This window comes from Erpetoichthys calabaricus, chromosome 3 (assembly GCF_900747795.2).
Source record: "Erpetoichthys calabaricus chromosome 3, fErpCal1.3, whole genome shotgun sequence".
Classification (NCBI taxonomy): Eukaryota; Metazoa; Chordata; class Cladistia; order Polypteriformes; family Polypteridae; genus Erpetoichthys; species Erpetoichthys calabaricus.
Window position 1 is genome coordinate 42,762,296 of NC_041396.2, and position 18,242 is coordinate 42,780,537.

At 40.3% G+C, this 18,242-nt stretch overlaps 1 protein-coding gene across 1 annotated transcript in view; it reads left to right on the plus strand.

Moving 5' to 3' along the window:
- Positions 1-348: 348 nt before the first annotated feature.
- rassf5 (Ras association domain family member 5) overlaps positions 349-18,242 on the plus strand; it is a 135,583-nt gene continuing 117,689 nt past the window's right edge. The window contains exon 1 of the mRNA XM_028796695.2: positions 349-958. Within this exon, the coding sequence (XP_028652528.2) occupies positions 487-958 (472 nt within the window). The 5' untranslated portion in view covers positions 349-486. The remainder of the gene's footprint in view (positions 959-18,242) is intronic.

Here is an 18,242-nt window from a genome sequence, read left to right on the forward strand (position 1 = left end):
CTCTATCAGTCCCACAGATTTCTAGGTTTTCTACAACTGCGAGGCTATACGAGCGCCCCAGTATTTCAAGCCCGTACCTTCCACATCACTTTCTATCGTGTTAGCCCGTCTCTCAGATGAGTTAGTTGTTCCCTGCCGCCGGGCTTACAATTAGGAAGCGAAAGCACTATGAGATAACCTAAAATTAACAAATATCGTTGTTTATGTAAAGGCGGGCCGATGAATCGAAATGACAGTATCGTAAACAAGGGACGCTCCTGCCCTGCCGGCACTTTCCCGCCCACAAACCACACACTTTTGACGCTTGCTTTTTCTCTCCGCGTCGCGGTCACTTTAAGCAGGCGCGTCCCCGACACTGTTTGCTTCTCGTTGGCTCCTGCCACTCGCGCTCGCTGCCGCTTCGATTTAATTTACAGCTCTGCTCAATGTGATTAACGGAATAGAGCAGACGGAGTGGGATCGGACCGGACCGGACTGAATAGGACAATGGCGTCAGCAGTTGTCGAGCAGCAAACCAGTTGTTCGGTCCTGCTCAGCCGTGACCAAGAGCTCCTTCTGCAGCGGCTCTCTTGTAAGGAGAGAAGCAGAATTCTAAAGAAATCGTCCAGCGAGATGAAGCTGAAAAGGCAAAACGCGGCTCTACCGCTGGGGACACACAAAGGGGGCGATAGACAAATCCCCAACGCTGCAGATAGCCCGGCGGACATGGAGGCTGCGACTCCCAGATTGACTGGTCGCTCGGGCAGACGTACCTCGGCTCATCTTGGCAAGTCCGGGGTTGTTAAGCTACCTCGGCACGCTCGGCCCAGGAGGGAGGCATGGTCTATCTTCGCTCAGGAAGACCCGCGGGTAAAGGAGGAAAAAGGCGAAGGGCATCTCTTCCATCTGTGCGCAGTCGAGCTGGACTGGTGCGACGCATGCAACAGACAAGTGCGAGTGACAGCATACCGATGCAGAAGTGAGTATATGCCGAGTCGGAGATGGGGACAGGTGTGCTTGTGAGGGAAGAATATAACTTTACAGTATGACTCCCCATCGGCTTGTTAGAAAAGATGACATGAGGAGCAGCAACAAACCTTTCCAAAGATGTATGAAAGCTTTGGGGTTTAAGTGAAACTCGGAAAATAAGATTGCGACTGAAGTCCACTGAGAAGTGCCAATGGGGACAAGCGGTTCTTAAAAATATCCATAATTTATTACGCCTGTCTAAATATAGCCTGTGTATTTACATAAAGGAATGGGCAAAACTTGTGCCTTTATCACAAATTAGTCCTGCAGTAAGATGTAAACTCTATATGTTTTCATAGTCTGCCTTCTTAGTAAGGGAACGTGAAGAGACGGACCGTTTTCACACAATTCTTTATGAGTAGTTCCTTGACGGGACGCCAGTCAGTGTACAGCGGAGACTTGGGAATCGCCAGATGCCCATTTAATTTATTTTTAAAGAACTTGACGGTTTGATACAGAAACAAGAATAACCGTAGCATATCTACACAGCACAACAGGGACCCTCACAGGACGGGATAGCTGTCAGTCATAGGGCGATCATATTTATTAGCTGGCGTCGCCAGTTGAGCTCCGAGTGATGAGTTAATGACGTGAAGTGGAAGAGACGCGGTTGATTTAATACTGAAAACTAGCAGTGAGTGAATCGATGTGTTTTTCCTGAACACCTTTTTCAGAGTGTGTTGTAGCATTTTATTCTTTTCACGCTACAGCACTTCCGTTACTGCTTGTGAAACCGTGATGCGCAGTTTCATGGAAAGGTACGGATTTTGTTTTCCCGTCACAATGACTTACTGGGATACAAATCACAGTTTCCATTATTTCTAGCTTGCTGGGCAGTGAGAGACAGGGGTGTGGATTCCTGGCACGTAGTCGCTCATGCACATCGACTCCATTTGTCCTTCTGGAAGAAAATACTTAATCCACGCTTTTATTCAACAAATTGGCATAGAAAATGGAAACGCGTTAGCATGCCTCAAGGGTCGTTCACCGGGCAGTCGCTTTTTTCCATTTAACACTAATTGTCAGTTAAATGAAAGGTTGCAGCACTCACAGTGGATCGAGATGAACAAGCAAGTAACAAATAAATAAATATAAGAGAGATGAAGAAGATTCATAACTATTGCTTCCTTTCTTTAAAGTATTAATAATTTACACCGCATATCTAAATATAGCCCACGTGCTTGCAAGAACGTTTAGTTGATGTGATTAATTTTTCAGTTTGTTTCATTCTCAAAATTACAGAAAACGCAGGAAGAAAATCACTGTATAAGCCGCCCTAGCTAGTTTTCTTGACATTATAGTAGTTAAATTATGCCTGTTTATAGCAAATTTAATTCTTTGGATCCTATCAGAAATATAATAACACATATTAGCAGATTTGCTTTGTTGAGATCAGCTATCAGCTTTTAGTCAGGCTTTGTTGGTTCCCAATAGCTGTCAAGATTTTGGTCTAAACCAGTGATGACACACTCCAAATTGTAGGCTCTGCAGTAGTGGCAGGTCTTTCTTTCAAACCTTTTCTTAATTAGTAACCAATTACTGTTTGTAATGGAACATACTGATTTTGTCTTAATTTTAATTGACTTGCTTTTCTAGACTCAAACCTTAAATTATTATTTTTTTGTGTAACCAACAGCTTAATAATAATGAGAAGCGAAGTGAGCCAACACATGACCAGCTAACTTGACCTCATTTGCAAATTTGTGTCCATCACGCAATACCTGTTTCAATTAAATATTTGAAAAGAAAAAAAAATGAAGTTTTGGGATATATTCATCTGCTCTGGTCCACAAAATATTTTGATGGTGTTCCCCCCCCCCCCAAAAAAAAGAAGAAAAACAGTGTTGGGAATTTCTGATGTGACAGGATGACAGCACTAAGAAGCCATAAAATTAAGTAACATGTTTCATTATTAGGAAGGCTTGCCTTCAAATGATGAAAGTGGCCGGAGTGAAAATGGTGGCTGACCATGAAGTGAGATTAAGATCCCTGAGTTAGCTTATCATTTGTTGCCTAACTTTGTATCCCTTTAGTGGTTGGCTGCTGGTGAAGAAAAAAACAAAACAAACAAGACAGTTGTGATTCAGTATCTTAAAAAGCAAGCTGGTTAAAATGAACACAAAAGGAGTATGTTTCATTAGCAGCAGTAATCGGTTACTAATTAAGAAAGTGGCTGGTAGGAAAGCCTGCAGCCACTGGCACTATTCAGGATCTGAGTTTGACACCCCAATTGTAAACGATTCTCTATTCAGATATCAGTCACTTCTCTTTAAGTCAGTGTTTCCCAGCCTCGGTCCTGTGGCCCCCCTGTGGCTGCAGGTTTTTGTTCCAACCAGCTGTTGTGTTTTTAATTGGACTCCTGGGCTAATTAAGTGATGTGTTATTTCCCATGTTCTGTGTTTTGGGAACAATATAGAAATGAGAAAACTAAGTTTGGTAAAAAATATATTAAAATGTACCAAACAGTTATGTGGGAATTATGTTTTTATTTCTTTTTAACAATATTTTCATCTTGATTTTCATTCTACTTTTCCAGGTGTTCTAATTGTTTAATTAATCTATTATTTACTAATCAGTGGGTCTGATGCTAAAGTAGTTGCAGCCTTTGGTTATTCAGTGTTGTTTGCCAGCATGTCTGCTCTGCTCATTTTTAATTGTCATTAATAAGATACAACGAAGGGGGAAAACTGCACAGAGAAAGGGCGAAATATAATGAAATCAACAAAAGAGAGTTAAATATTTAAATCTATAGCAAAAGCAGAAATATTTCTAAATGTCTTATAAATGTAAAAATCATGCTGCTGTTCTTTTCTCAATGTAGAATAAAAGAAAAATAATAGCAGCTAATTAAATGAGATCAATGCTATCAGGTATTGTCACTGATTTGGAATCTGGTTGGAACAAAAACCTGCAGCCACAGGGGGCCACAGGACTGAGGTTGGGAAACACTGCTTTAAGTGAACTTCTGAAGAAATATAGTGTTGTTTTTATCATTTTGTTAATCTGGACGCTCTCAAATTTGCAAAGTAACCGTATGCTTTGTGTTAAGAGATTTAGTTAGAAATAATTATATAATTTAAGAGGTGTTTGATCAATATCCAGTGTGGATACAGTCTGAATGTGTACATTATTCCTTCATCCTTGTGAACATTTTCCATTGTGATGGGTTGCCTCTGTCTGCCAGCTTAAACTGGAGTAAAAAGAGTGGAAAATTCAAAACTTGATCAAAAGACACAATGTGGATTTTTCACAGTAACAATAAACCAACAAACAATACATCCTATCTGCCCTCTGAGTCTAAAAAACAGGCTTGCATCTTGGTCTATCAGTACCTGGCTTGTCCATTTTCCCACCAGTTAAAACTCTTGTGTTTACATGAAATGCTTTTTCCTTTTCTCTCTCTCTGTCTCTCCACTCCTTGGCCACAATGTCCAGTTTCCAGTCAAGCTTTTGCCTCAGCTTACATCTTGACATCAGCCTCAGTAGGATCAGACATTAGAAGGGGAATAGTCTTTAAATGCCATCCTGAGGTTGCTTCCAAGACAGTCCATAGAGCAGCATCCATTGTCAAGAACACTGGATGAAAATACTGAAGCCAACCTGTCAGAGGTCCCTCTGTCCTCTGGTGTTTAGCCCATATCTCATGACTTTTCTGTCACTTTAGTGTCCACAAAGTATTTACTTTCAACTCACTGTTTACGTCAGTATGGCACACCATGGCAGTGGTGATTGCTCTTCTATGCTGGCACTTGGCAGGGGTCTCGAGTTACCAGTGTAGGCTCATTTACAACAATGTGAACTTTGAAAGTGGCTGTTTACTTGCTTTATTTTTATTCTTTATTTAATTACACCTTGGAATATATTAATTTGATGATGCTTTCTGAATTGTTTTTCAATGTTCCAAAATAAATGTGCTCTGTCATAAGGCTAAATATTAATCCATTCTAAATCCATCCATTTATATTTGGTACCCACTTTTTCAATTACACATGAGGGCAGCCAGAGTCTGTTTTGTTAGCATTCAGTACAATTTATCAGCAAAACCTAAATAGTGGGCAGGAGCATCTTACATCATCATCATTATCAACAGTTAACCTAAAATGCATAATTTTGAGATAGGGAAAAGAATCCTGTGAAAATGACCATGAATGAACAGAACCTTTAATTGGACAAATGATAATGAACCCCTAATTGATGTGTAATTTGCACCTGTGTGTTAATTAGCAAGCAGTTGGTTATAGTGAAGTTGTTTTTTTTTAATGATAACCTTAATCTTAGGAACTAATAGAAAATAAAACACACAGTTTACCCAAACATGTTTAAACTGATCATGTTGAGTATTTCTGGATTAATACTATGAAAGTAGAAATTTAGGCAGCAAGTAAACTTAACATAGTAACCCATTTAAAAGAGGCACTGTAGTTAATGTCTGGTTATAGAATCAGAACAAAACTCTACAGTCACAAGGGTCCCAGGACCAAGGAAGGAAGTAACTGCTATGGAGCACTGACTGTCTAGTGAGTTGACATTAGTGTGAATGATAAAGTAATACAAGTTTTTCTTGTTCCCAGTAGTCTCCACTTACAAGAAGTGACCTACCATAGTGTGCAGAGTTGATTGTGCCATCATAATGCGCAATGCTAGATGGGGGTGCTAGCCCATAATTGGATCCACTCTTGCACACAAACACATAAAGAAGAAAACTGCAGTAACTTGAGGAAAGTTGAGTAACTTGAGGGATCCACACAGACAGCAATCAGTTGTGGGATTTGAACCAATGATATCACCATTACTAAGTATTACACCATCAGGCGAGAACTGGGCCAAGTCTAATAATCTGTGACATTGTTTACAATACAGTAGGAAGTTGCTATTTTATAGTGCATCAAAGTTCAGCTAGCTAGTTTTTACATTTAAGAAAATATAAAATCAACATAAACCTCTATATCATCCTTTAAGTGGCTTCTCAATATAAGAGCGGTTGCATTCACTGCATCTGGGTACATCCAATATGTCCCATTCTCTGGGATTTCTGAAATCCGTTATAACCTTATGAGACCACAGATGTATATACCGGCAGACGTTGCCCTGATCAGACATTATACGGCTATATATACATGGGGGCACAGAAGCACACTGAACCCCCAGACACAACTGAAACACCACAGTCCCAGGTTCAAATAAAGTTATTTTTATTAAGACAAGTACCTTAACAGGCTTCTTTTTCTCAGTTCAGCAAAGAAGAGCACAATGCAATATTTAATTTCCCTTTTCTTCTTCTTCCAAACACATCCTGGGCAATCCTTGTCCACCTCGTCTCTACTCTGACTCCCTAGATGAGGCAGACAGGCTGCTTTCATGCTGGACCCTAGAGTGCTTCTTATAGCCCAGCATTGTAACCTGGAAGTACTTTGGTATCAGGTAGAGCAGTCATAAAGTAGGGAGACCTCTCCTGGCAGTGCCCCCTGATAGCCACCGCAGTGCCCAACAGGGCAGTCCTTCTAAACTACAGCTCTCATTACTCTCTGTGCGATCTTAAGCTGGTGTCATGCCAGAAGAGCACCACCACCTTATTAGGAGCACCTGTTTAACCATGCAATTATCTAATCAGACAATCATTTGGCAAATGCACAGTGCATAAAATCATGAAGATACAGGATAGGAGCTTCAGTTAATGTTCACATCGGACACCAGAATGGGGGAAAAATGTGATCTCAGTGATTTCGACCTTGGCATGGTTGTTGGTGCCAGAGGGGCTGTGGTGAATATATCTGTAACTGCAAATCCCCGGAGATTATTATGCACAACAGTCCGTACAGAGTTTACTCAGAATAGTGAGAAAAACAGAAGACATCCAGTGGGCAGCAGTTCTGCCTTGTTGATGAGAGAAGCCATAGAAGAAGGGCCCACCTGGTTTGAGCTGAACAGAAAGGCTACAATAACTCAGATATCCACTCTGTACAACTGTGGTGAACTTATAAGCATCTCAGGTTGCACGATACAAGGAATCTTAAGGCAGATGGGCTACAACTGCAGAAGACCATGTTGGGATCCACTCCTGTCAGCCACTAAAAGAAAATGTGGTAGAATGGGAAATTTTCAACATGAATGCTCAGCTGACAAATCTGCAAAAATTTGGGTGACACAGTACTCTCAACATGGATCAGAATTTGAGCAATTCATGCCACAGAGAATTGAGGCTGTTTTGAGAGCAAATTAAGGCCCTACTCAGTATTAATATAGTGTTCCTAATAATTTGTGAGTAAGATATAAATTCATTTCAGGGTCATGGAGATCCTGGGCCTATTCTGAAATCATTGGGTGCATAACAACCACAAGGGTCACTTATACTTGTATATGGCTAATTTAGTATTACAGATTAACCTGATATGTACTGATATGCACTGAGACATAATTTTTAAATACTGTTTCTCAAAATAATTCTGAATGGTTGAAACCTTAAGCAGTCTCAGAGTAGTTTGTGAAAAGGTGCATTTTTAATGGCCCTCCAAATATCAGTGGACTATGGCAGTCTAAATGCTGACTGTTAGCTATTTCCATAACTCAGGAGTACAAACTGAGGAACATATACATTATGTTTAACTCAGCTAGATTGATAATTCTTGAATCGGACAGCAGAGAAAAGAGTACAGCATACCCCACCCTATTGTTAGAATTTGTTTTTTCACAGTTGGAACACACTTTTAACCTTACTTAATGTTTTTAGATATTTTGGTTTATTGGAAGGAACACTCAAATCAGTAATTGAGTAATTGGGTGTTTAGTACTCATTAAAAATGTCTGCTGTGAAGAATGTTTTGTACAAAATCGTGTGACCAGCTACTGTACCTAATCCCACAATATGAAAGTAGTTCATAGCACATGACAGAATTGGGAATAGTAAAGTACAGTAAGGGAACAGACAATAAGGGTGTGGAAAATTTTTCGTAATTGTGATTCATACAGCTTGCCAATTTAAACATAGAAAACAGGGAGGTGCAGTGGGTCAGTGGCTTGATTAGGACACTGTGCCCTTCCTTCTCATATAATGTGGACAATTCACCCTAGGTGGCTAAAATAGAGATTTGGGGGGGGGGGGGGGGGGCTAATAGTAGTGTATTTCTTGAGCATAGTTCATTATTGAACTATGATTTTTCTTCCTTTGAAAAATCAAGCACTATTATTATTGTTCTTATTCCCCAAAGGTACAAAGGCACTAAAGTATCTGAAAATATTTTTGTGTGTTTGATGGTGATAATAATAATGAATGACTAGTAACTCTGATACGTATATACTGTACTTATTAGAAGTCAAATGTTTGGTTTTAAAAAATGAACTAGGTTTATTCAAAATCTTTTTTATGGCCTGCGTTTGTTAAATTAAAGGAACTAAGCCTCTCAGTGGAAGATATCTATGTTCAAGGGACAGATCACCGGGCAGCTGCAATGCAGTGGGTTAAGATTTATTGCTTTATGTGAAGCTGAGCACTGGAGCAGAGAAATTCATGATTGAATGTGCTTTCCTTTGTTGGTTAACGATTTAGCAAGTTGCAAAGTCACCTCTGAAGTAACAAAGACATGTGGACTGTTGCGATACAGCATTTAACCTTGGTTTATATGGTATTCTTGCTCTCAGGTGCAAACAATTGCTCATGCTAGGAAGTAAGTTAATTTTTCAAGGGTTCACCGTCTAAGTGGAAGTGACCTCAGAGGCACTTGTGCCCAACACTCCCCTGTGAAGCATAATGTTATAAGGAGACTGGTTTGTCTAGTGTTATAGAGTCTTTGAAGCAGCATGAAGTGGCATGGGAACTTGCTTAGAGTAATATAAGATTTGGCATCTCGGGCTGCTTGAAAGGACATGAACAGATTAAGTGACGTTTTAGGTGTTTCACATGGAGTCATCAGCTATGCTGGGAACCTCATGATGTTTCATGTTCCAGGCTTAAGCTCAAAGTGTTAAAAAGACATGCTTAGAGTGGTGCAAACAGTCAGTAATTATACTAAACATTTTGTATCACAGTCTCCTGTATAACACAATACAATAACGTGATTTACTTATCAAGAAAGTAGAGTATAAAGATCACATTAAGTAAACAGATGAAAATGAGGGATGAATGCAAACAAATATTCCATGTCAATACAATACATTTACATTTATTTAGCTGTTTCATAATAGGTAGCAAATATAAGAATTTCACTTTTTACTGTATGTACTGTACCTCAATACTACTGTTCCTGTTCCTACTCCTGCTACCTCTACTTTTGCCACTCAGCTCCAGGAATCTGGGTTTGATTCCTAGTGCAGTCATTCAGTGCATTTAATAGCATCCACCTTAATCACCCAGTTATGCCCAGAAAACTAGTTTTCTAAAATGTCATCTAAACCCTTATTCTGGTCAGAGAAACCAGGTAATTGGTCTCTGCAAAACCTTGTTCACAGAGGTAGATTTCTCTGTGAATAACCCAGTTTTCTGGCCATGTAAACTCTTAACTGAGTTACAGTTAAGGGTTTTGTAGTCTCTGCATGTCTGTTGTATTCTGTTCTCCTGCACGTGTTAGCTTCACATACGCTTTAAGCAGCCACAGGCAGAAGTATCCACAAGATAAATTTCCTAAGGCAACTGCTTTGTCTCAATAGTGTAGAATCTCTAAATTTATGTTAAAAAGCTGAATCTGCAGCAGCACAATGGTAACGCATTATAAGTAGCATGCATTACATAGTCTGACTACTTTTTAAAGTACAGTGCATCCGGAAAGTATTCACAGCGCATCACTTTTTCCACATTTTGTTATGTTACAGCCTTATTCCAAAATGGATTAAATTAATTTTTTTTCTCAGAGTTCTACACACAACACCCCATAATGACAACGTCAAAAAAGTTTACTTGAGGTTTTTTTCCGGATGCACTGTAGCTGGTAACCTAATGCAATTCTTATTTTATTGAAGTAAAAATACCTGTGTTACTGTTATCCCAGCAGCACTGGATGTTAGGCAAGTGTGCCATTCCTTTGCAGGGATCAGTCAAGTAGAAAAGAGAGTGCTGTATATTTTCATCCATCTATTTCCTATATATATACAGTATATATGTTGAAACAGTGCAGCCAGGTTACACAACAGCCAGTGTCCATACGGCAAATTAATGGTGTAAAAAAGGGGATGGATGTTATGTACTTCACGGCACGTGAAAGACTAAATGTCTTTACAAAACACAAGAAAATTATCACAGGCTTCAAGCCTGCTTTTGGATACATGGTGGCCGATGATGACATTTAAATGTTTTTTGCTCAGTTTAATGACGTTGAAGTGTTTTGACAAAGTAGAACTCCAGAAGATTACTTGTACTTGTAAACATGGCTTTTTTAAGAAACCTGGTTTCTGTTGTAACTGGGTTACTCGCCTCATCCCAGTTATGTATGTACATGTAAACACACTGACTAAATGAAAGTGGACTATGCCACACTTCTCTGAATTTCTGACTGTCTAAGGAGGAGATGTCAGACAGTGAAGATGGGCAAATATCAATTAGAGTCCTCTCTGGGCTATGATCTGCTCCTCTCCTTTTCTCTCTGTACACCAATGACTATAACCTCTGGTGACCCATCTGTTAAACTGCTGAAGTTTGCTGATGACACCACTTTGACTGGCCTGATCACAGACATGGGATGAGGTGCTATATCAGAGGGAGGTGGAGTGGCTGACCAGTTGGTGCACACTCAACAATCTTAATTACTCAGAAACTAGGAACTAGGAGATACTCCCACTTTCTGCCTCCCAGTTATACTCCACCCTGCCAACAGGGTGGAATATCACTTCAGTTTCTTGACACAATTATCACTTCCAGGGATAAAAACATAATTGCTCTTATCAAAAAAGCTCAACATTATATATGTTTTTTTCTCTGTCAACTTAAACAGTTTAGCTTGCCTTGCCCCAATCAGTGCTGGTACAGTTATATAGAGCTATTATTAAAAGAATCCTTACTTTCACTGTAACTGTCTGAAACAGTAATAGCAGACTTAAGCATAATCAAAGAATACTCTCACCCAGGCAACAATTTCTCTCATTTATTACTACCATCGAGGAAACGTTACTTGTCACTACATGCAAGAACTACTAGACTCATATAAAGATTTTTTTCCCTACTGCAGTCAGTCTTTCTAAACATAGTCTCTGATTCGTTTCCATCTTTTGCTGATTTCTAAACTCATTCATTTAATCTAAATTATGTTTTTTATATTTGGTTCATTTTCTGTTTTATATTAAAAGTACTTTTTTTATTATTATTACTACTGCATATAATGTTATGATGGTGTCATGTATTGTATATTGTATTGTGTTGTTTAATTGTATTTACTTTATGTGTGTGGATGTAGCACCAGAAGAAATTTTTAGCAAATATGTTGCTTGGCAATTAAATTATGCTTCTTGAACTTTTTTTTACTTGTCCTTAAATTTGTTTGTTTTGATTAAAAGTACTGTGCTTGAGTGTCATTTGCAATGGAGAGACATCCTATCTATGCCCTTTTTTTCAAAATGCTCCCAAAATTATTGCCACAAACACTGTCTTCTCACTTCCCTATACAATAGTTTTATCTAAAATTACATTAAATAAGTCACAAGAAGACGAGAAAAGCACAGGGATATTTACAAGAAATAAAGCACAAATAGTATCACAGTTCTTCAATAATGTATGCCAGTTACCTACATTGCAAGTCAAGCAAAACTAAAATCACTGTAAAATGAATAGCATTACATTCACTAGTGATAAAGTGACAACTAGTGTATGATAATTACAAGAATCTCCTTTAGAATACATACAACTAAAAATAGATTAATTCTCAGAAGTGGGTAATGATAAAAATCATACTAGAAGGGTTAGGATAACAGTCCTCAGAGAATAAATAATATCTTACAGAGCTGGGTCTTTATTCCTTTTAGAAGTCGGGAAATGTATTTGTCAGTTCTAATCATGATGGAAAGGCTGTTTTGTCTCTTTAGGGTCAATGCTAAGAAACAGCGTAGAACAGATTTCCTGTCCCCTAAAAAGTGGTCTCTTCAGTCATCCAGTAAATGTTTATCACTTAGACTTGATTGATGATAGCCTGGAGCTACTGTACATCATGATTGTAGTGTAATATAAGAAGAGGAGAAAATGTTTGAAAGGAACAAACCATTTAGTCCAGCATTACTTGTCATTTCCTATCCATTTGACATTTACAAAAATAACTTCTAATGAAGGCAGGAAGGCCCCAAAATTATTACCTTTAACTACTCTTCTAAAAATTGTGTTCTATATATTTACAGTCCTTCATTTGAAGAAATGTTTCCCAGTATTTCTGTGAAGCCATATTTCATATTTGGTTCTATATGCTTGTAAAGAATTAGCTGACTTACTTCCTTCATAATTATAATTGTACTAGCCAACCCGCGGCGTACCATACGCCGCATAATCAGGCCAGTTTTTTAATTATTTTTAAGCACAGGGAGAAAATTAACATTTGAAAAATCGGTAATGTAATAAATCAGCAAGAAAAGCAACATTGTAACAATGCACGGAACAAACCAACACACAATCGTCCGTGATTTAAAACTGGCGGACCGACATCTGCACAGTCCAGATACACCTGTGACTCACGTAGACTTTTCATTGCTCTGTGCGGTTTTGGGTGCTTTTCTATATATAATCTACCAAGCCACCCGACTACGGTAGTAGCGAGGTGGGAGGGGGGTGTGTACAAAGGGTAGGGACGTAATCAGTGGGAGCGTATGAGTCGCACTTAGAGGGAATTGCATGGTTTGCAGCCCAAATGGAGTTCAACGGCTTACCCACGCCTCTCTGCGTCGGGTAGACACACGGTCAATGTCATGCGTAATTATTTATTGAATGGTAAACACTTCTGGAAAGACACGGTTGTCTAAAATGGGTTGGTGTGAGAATACAACAGTAAGTGAATGAAAATATGGAACTCTGGAGAGAGGAAAATACAACACAATAGTGAACCCGCGGCATAACAAACGCCGCATAATTATTTATTGATGGTTGAACACTTCTGGAAAGACACAGTTGTCTAAAAAGGGAGGGTTTGAGGATACAACAGAAAGTGAATTGAAAGATGGAACTCTGGAGATAGCAACATATAATTGTCTGTGAGTGAAGACTGGTTTTGGCAGATATAGGCATATCTTTTTGAAAGTTTGTCCTTGTGCCTTATTAATTGTCATCGCAAATGCCAATCGAACAGGAAATTGTCTTCGGGTAAAAGTAAAAGGCAAATTTGAATCTGACGGGGTCAGGCATATCCGGGGAATAAGGACAGTTTGTGAGGTTGCAGATGTGATAGTTTTACACTGCAGTACATTATGGTGAATGGTGCTAACAGACAGTCTAGTGCCATTACAAAGACCTTTTGCAGGCAGGAGGTTTGTGAGAAGCATGATGACGGATCCATTTTTAATTTTGAGTTTATGTGGAGGCATGCCAGTAGGAGTAAGACTATTAAGAAATTCTTCGGGGAAAAAAAGTTGATCTGCAGGATTATCTGTGACGATGGAGTCCACGCTCGTGAAAGTCACCTCATTGTTAGGGATAAGTTTTAGCACTTCTTCATTAAGGTATAGTGAGTCTTTGTTGGTGACGCTTAATATAGCTCGCGTGCTGAGTTGTTCCAGAGTGACAGTTGAGAAGTCGATGTCGCCATACAGTTGTTGAACGGGATCAGAAATTAAAGGAAAACAATGTGAAGGCAATGTCACAGGTGTTCCGTTTATTCCATCTCCAACATCAAGGAGCCATTGTGCGAAATGTTTTTCTTCAGTAAGAGCTCTCATATTTGTTGTCAGTGTAAGAACATGCATGTGACGCCACAAAGGGTGCTTGTTAATGCAACTGGCGACAGTAAGCGCGCGGGAGCCACGCATAATGACGGGGAGAATTTGTCGGAAATCTCCACCCAATAGTATTGTTTTGCCTCCAAAAGGCTGCGTGTCACCCGTGAGGTCACGTAATAACCTGTCAACTGCCTGGAATGCGTATGTGTGTGTCATTGGCGCCTCGTCCCATATAATAACTTTGGATTGTAGAAGATGTTGAGCATGTGGTGAGGAAGGTTTGATGTTGCATGTGGAAGTAGTAGTGAGCTTCAACGGTATTTTAAAAACAGAATGGGCAGTTCGTCCTCCTGGTAATAATGTTGCAGCTATTCTTGTAGATGCTACAGTTGTAGCAATGTCTCCCCTAGCTCTGATGGTATGAATCAGGGTTTTGTACACAAAGGTTTTTAATGTTCCTGCAGGACCATCGAAGAAGAAGCATTGGGGATGGGAATTGTTATATGCAGCGTGTAAAACCGTATCAACAGTGTGTTTCTGTTCTGTGTTGAGTTTGTCGTAGTGTTCTATAGCGTGTATTTCCATGAAATACTTTTGAAGTGGTAGCCATGGAGGGCAAAAGAATAGTCAACGTGGCTCACAGCTGGATTTGGACCACAGCACAGACCAAAGCGAGTGAGTATGTGTTTGATAAGCTGTTTGAGTTGGCGGGCAGTGGTCTGAGGTGCGTTCCTGAGCACGTGGGAGGAGGGGCAGAGTTTCTGGGCGGGGCTTCGTTGTTCCTTTCGCATGGTTTTTCATGGTGGACGCGGTCGGGTGTCGAAACCGAAAAAAAAAATTAAAAGTCAACGTGGCTCAGACGTGCATGTGGACTCCTAGCACAGACGAAAGGGACTAACTGGGTGGTCGGTGAGTTTTTGCGTCCGGGCAAATGGGCAGGCAGTGTGAATGCCTAGAGAGCGAGGGTAGACGCGGGCTGGTGAAAAAGGAGGGTTGGTGGGCAGGGAAACGTCTTCCGTGTTCCTGCAGGACCATCTAAGAAGACGCATGTTTGTCGCGAATGCGAATTGCTGTATGTAGCGTGTAAAACAGTTTGCTATGGTGCACGCGGTCGTGCATCGTAACCGAAAACTCGGTTTTAAAGACTGCTTACTTCATTGTGTTTTAACCTCAGTTGTAAAGGACTGTTTTAAGGATCCCATGGGATACCCCTCGCAAACCGTTTTACACGCTGCATATGGCGATTCACTTCCGCGAGAAACATGCCTCTATGAACAGTCAACATGGCTCGGAGGTGCATGTGGCCTCTACGACAGACGAATATAAATGACGCTGTTTTTTCTGTGTTGTTCCGTCCCAGTTGGTGGGCGTGGCTCTGCGAGTTGTCGTCGTATCCAATGGTCTTAGAGTTGGTGGGCGTGGCTCCTTCCTGCGTGCGCCATGGGTGTCTTACTTGTCGGCGGCTTAGTGAATCCACGCCCCCTTCCGGCGTGCTTTCCATGGTTGTCTTGCCTTAGTGAATTATATATATAGATATACCCACAAGGCTGTCTTTTTTTACTTCATCTTGCTTTGAAAACCATAAATAAAATAAAATGCACAACTGAAAGAGGGGAAACAGGGGGCTATTTGACTCTGCTTGCAGCTAATAAAAAGTTCAAAGGGAGAGTCAAAATGTTCTTGTTATAAAGGAAAATTCGCAGTTGCTGAATAGATCTGAGTTTTGTTCTAGAAAATTTTAGAAGCTTCTCTCCAGAGCATTTGTTCTTTCCTTTAGTAAAGGACGCTTGAAGGCTGGCTACACGATGAAGTGACTGCCTGTCATACTTGTTAACTTTTATTCATCTCAGTGTTGGCAGCTTACACATACTGTAGCTTTTATTTGTATTGTCATAGCTTTGTAGGCTAATCCAATAATGCTATGTGGCTAGCTTTACCCTTAGGGACCTACAGGTATATATACATTCATTAAAGGGGTGTGTGAATTATCATACCTGCTTGAATAAATTGCATCATTATGTTTGTATGGAGCATTTTATTGCATGTGCACTTTAGTGTTATAGTAATAAACGGCATAATTTTAGTCCAAAATCTGTATTATATTGTTCAATGTAATTGTATTTTATTAGCATTGTTTTTCAGCAGAATTTATTGACAACACATTAACCATACTGAATGAAAAAATGTTAATACCTTAATAATCTAACAAAACAATTTTAAGGGACATTTAACATTAATTGAATGACTAGCAGAGCTTAATGTCTTAAAATTGTGATGTTTATGAATTGTTAGGACATACCATTTAGACATCATCCTGTGCATATAGTACCTCTGTCCTTTCTTGTTAATCATGCTACTAGAGAATGTTGATGTGGCCTGTTGGCTAGACATGTGATTAAGAGTTTCACTGTGCTCTGTTCTGTACACGCTACAAAACTACTTACTTCTATTACTTAACTTCACTTGGCCATTTCTTTAAGAAAGAGACTTACAGCACATATTTATAACCCTGGTGAACTTTGCTGCCTTTTGGATGTTTGGGAGGACTTTATGGTAGATTTGTAGTCCCTGCAAAGACAACCTCACAGCATGATTAGATATTTACTTTGGATGAAAATTTCCATCTTGGCTTTACAATCATCCATCCATCCATTCATTATCCAACCCGCTATTTCCTAACAATAAGATGCTGCAGATGTTCTACCAGACGGTTGTGGCGAGTGCCCTCTTCTACGCAGTGGTGTGCTGGGGAAGCAGCATAAAGAAGAGGGACGCCTCACGCCTGGACAAACTGGTGAGGAAGGCAGGCTCTATTGTAGGCATGGAGCTGGACAGTTTGACATCCGTGGCAGAGCGACGGGCACTGAGCAGGCTCCTGTCAATTATGGAGAATCCACTGCATCCACTAAACAGTATCATCTCCAGACAGAGAAGCAGCTTCAGCGACAGACTGCTGTCAATGTCCTGCTCCACTGACAGACTGAGGAGATCGTTCCTCCCTCACACTATGCGACTCTTCAATTCCACCCGGGGGGGTAAACGTTAAAATTATACAAAGTTATTGTCTGTCTGTATACCTATATTGTTATCGCCATTGTTATCACTCTTTAATTTAATATTGTTCTTTATCGGTATGCTGCTGCTGGAGTATGTGGATTTCCCCTTGGGATTAATAAAGTATCTATCTATCTATCTATCTATCTATCTATCTATCTATCTATCTATCTATCTATCTAACTACAGGGTCACGGGGGTCTGTTGGAGCCAATCCCAGCCAACACGGGGCACAAGGCAGGAGACAAACCTCGGGCAGGGCGCCAGCCCACCGCAGGCTTTACAATCTTTTTTATCTTAACTTATGTTGTGTTTGCAAAAAGCGGCTATTGTAATCACGGCCTATACTATCTTGAATTATTTCACTTCCCTAATTCTTAACAAAGCCCACCTAAGCTACGTGAATTTTCCAGAAATGTTCAATCATTATGCATCCGGCGCCGCCGTGAGTGGCAGCCTTTTCAGCAGCTCCGTGTATGACTGTATATGTATGTGTACTTTTCTACTTTTATTTTTCTATTTTTATTTATTGATCACTCCTACCACTTTATTTTATGTGGATTCCTTCCCTGGACACACTTACTTTTACAACGTGGGCATGGATTTTAACACGTCGAGACTCGCCTATCCAAGTACTCAACTTCGGGCGCTGAGAACAAATGCCAGTGCCGGTGTGGTTCCATATTTACCCGACGAGGTAAGAAGGCGGTATCGTGGCAGCAGAGCCGGCACTAAGCTAAAAAAGAAGCGGCTTGCGAGAAAGTGGCGTTTCAAGCCTTCGGTGCCTTCTGTGATTCTGGGGAATGTAAACTCAATCTCAAATAAGATCGACGAACTGGCTGCGCTGGTGAAAAATGTAAGGACCTACAGAGAATGCAGTTTGTTGTGTTTCTGCGAAACGTGGCTAAATAACACCATCCCAGATGCCAACGTGGAGCTACCCGGGTTTAGCACAGTTAGAGCGGACAGAGATGCAAGTACCTGTGGTAAGCACAAAGGAGGAGGACTCGCTCTCTATGTTAATACACGGTGGTGTCACTCTGGACATGTTAACGTCAAAATCTCCACTTGCTGCAGGGATATCGAACTGTTGGCCGTAAGTTTTCGTCCCTACTATTTGCCCAGAGAGTTTGGACATGTCATTGTTGTTATTGTATACATTCCTCCTCGGGCAGACGTGGAGTCAGCGAGTGACATCATCCATTCCGCTGTTGCTAAGTTACAAACGCAGCACCCTGAGGCGCTTGTGCTAATCGCTGGAGACTTTAACCATGTGACGCTGGACAAAACATTGCCTGCATTCTCCCAGTATGTGGACTGTAACACCCGGGGAAATAAGACTATTGATT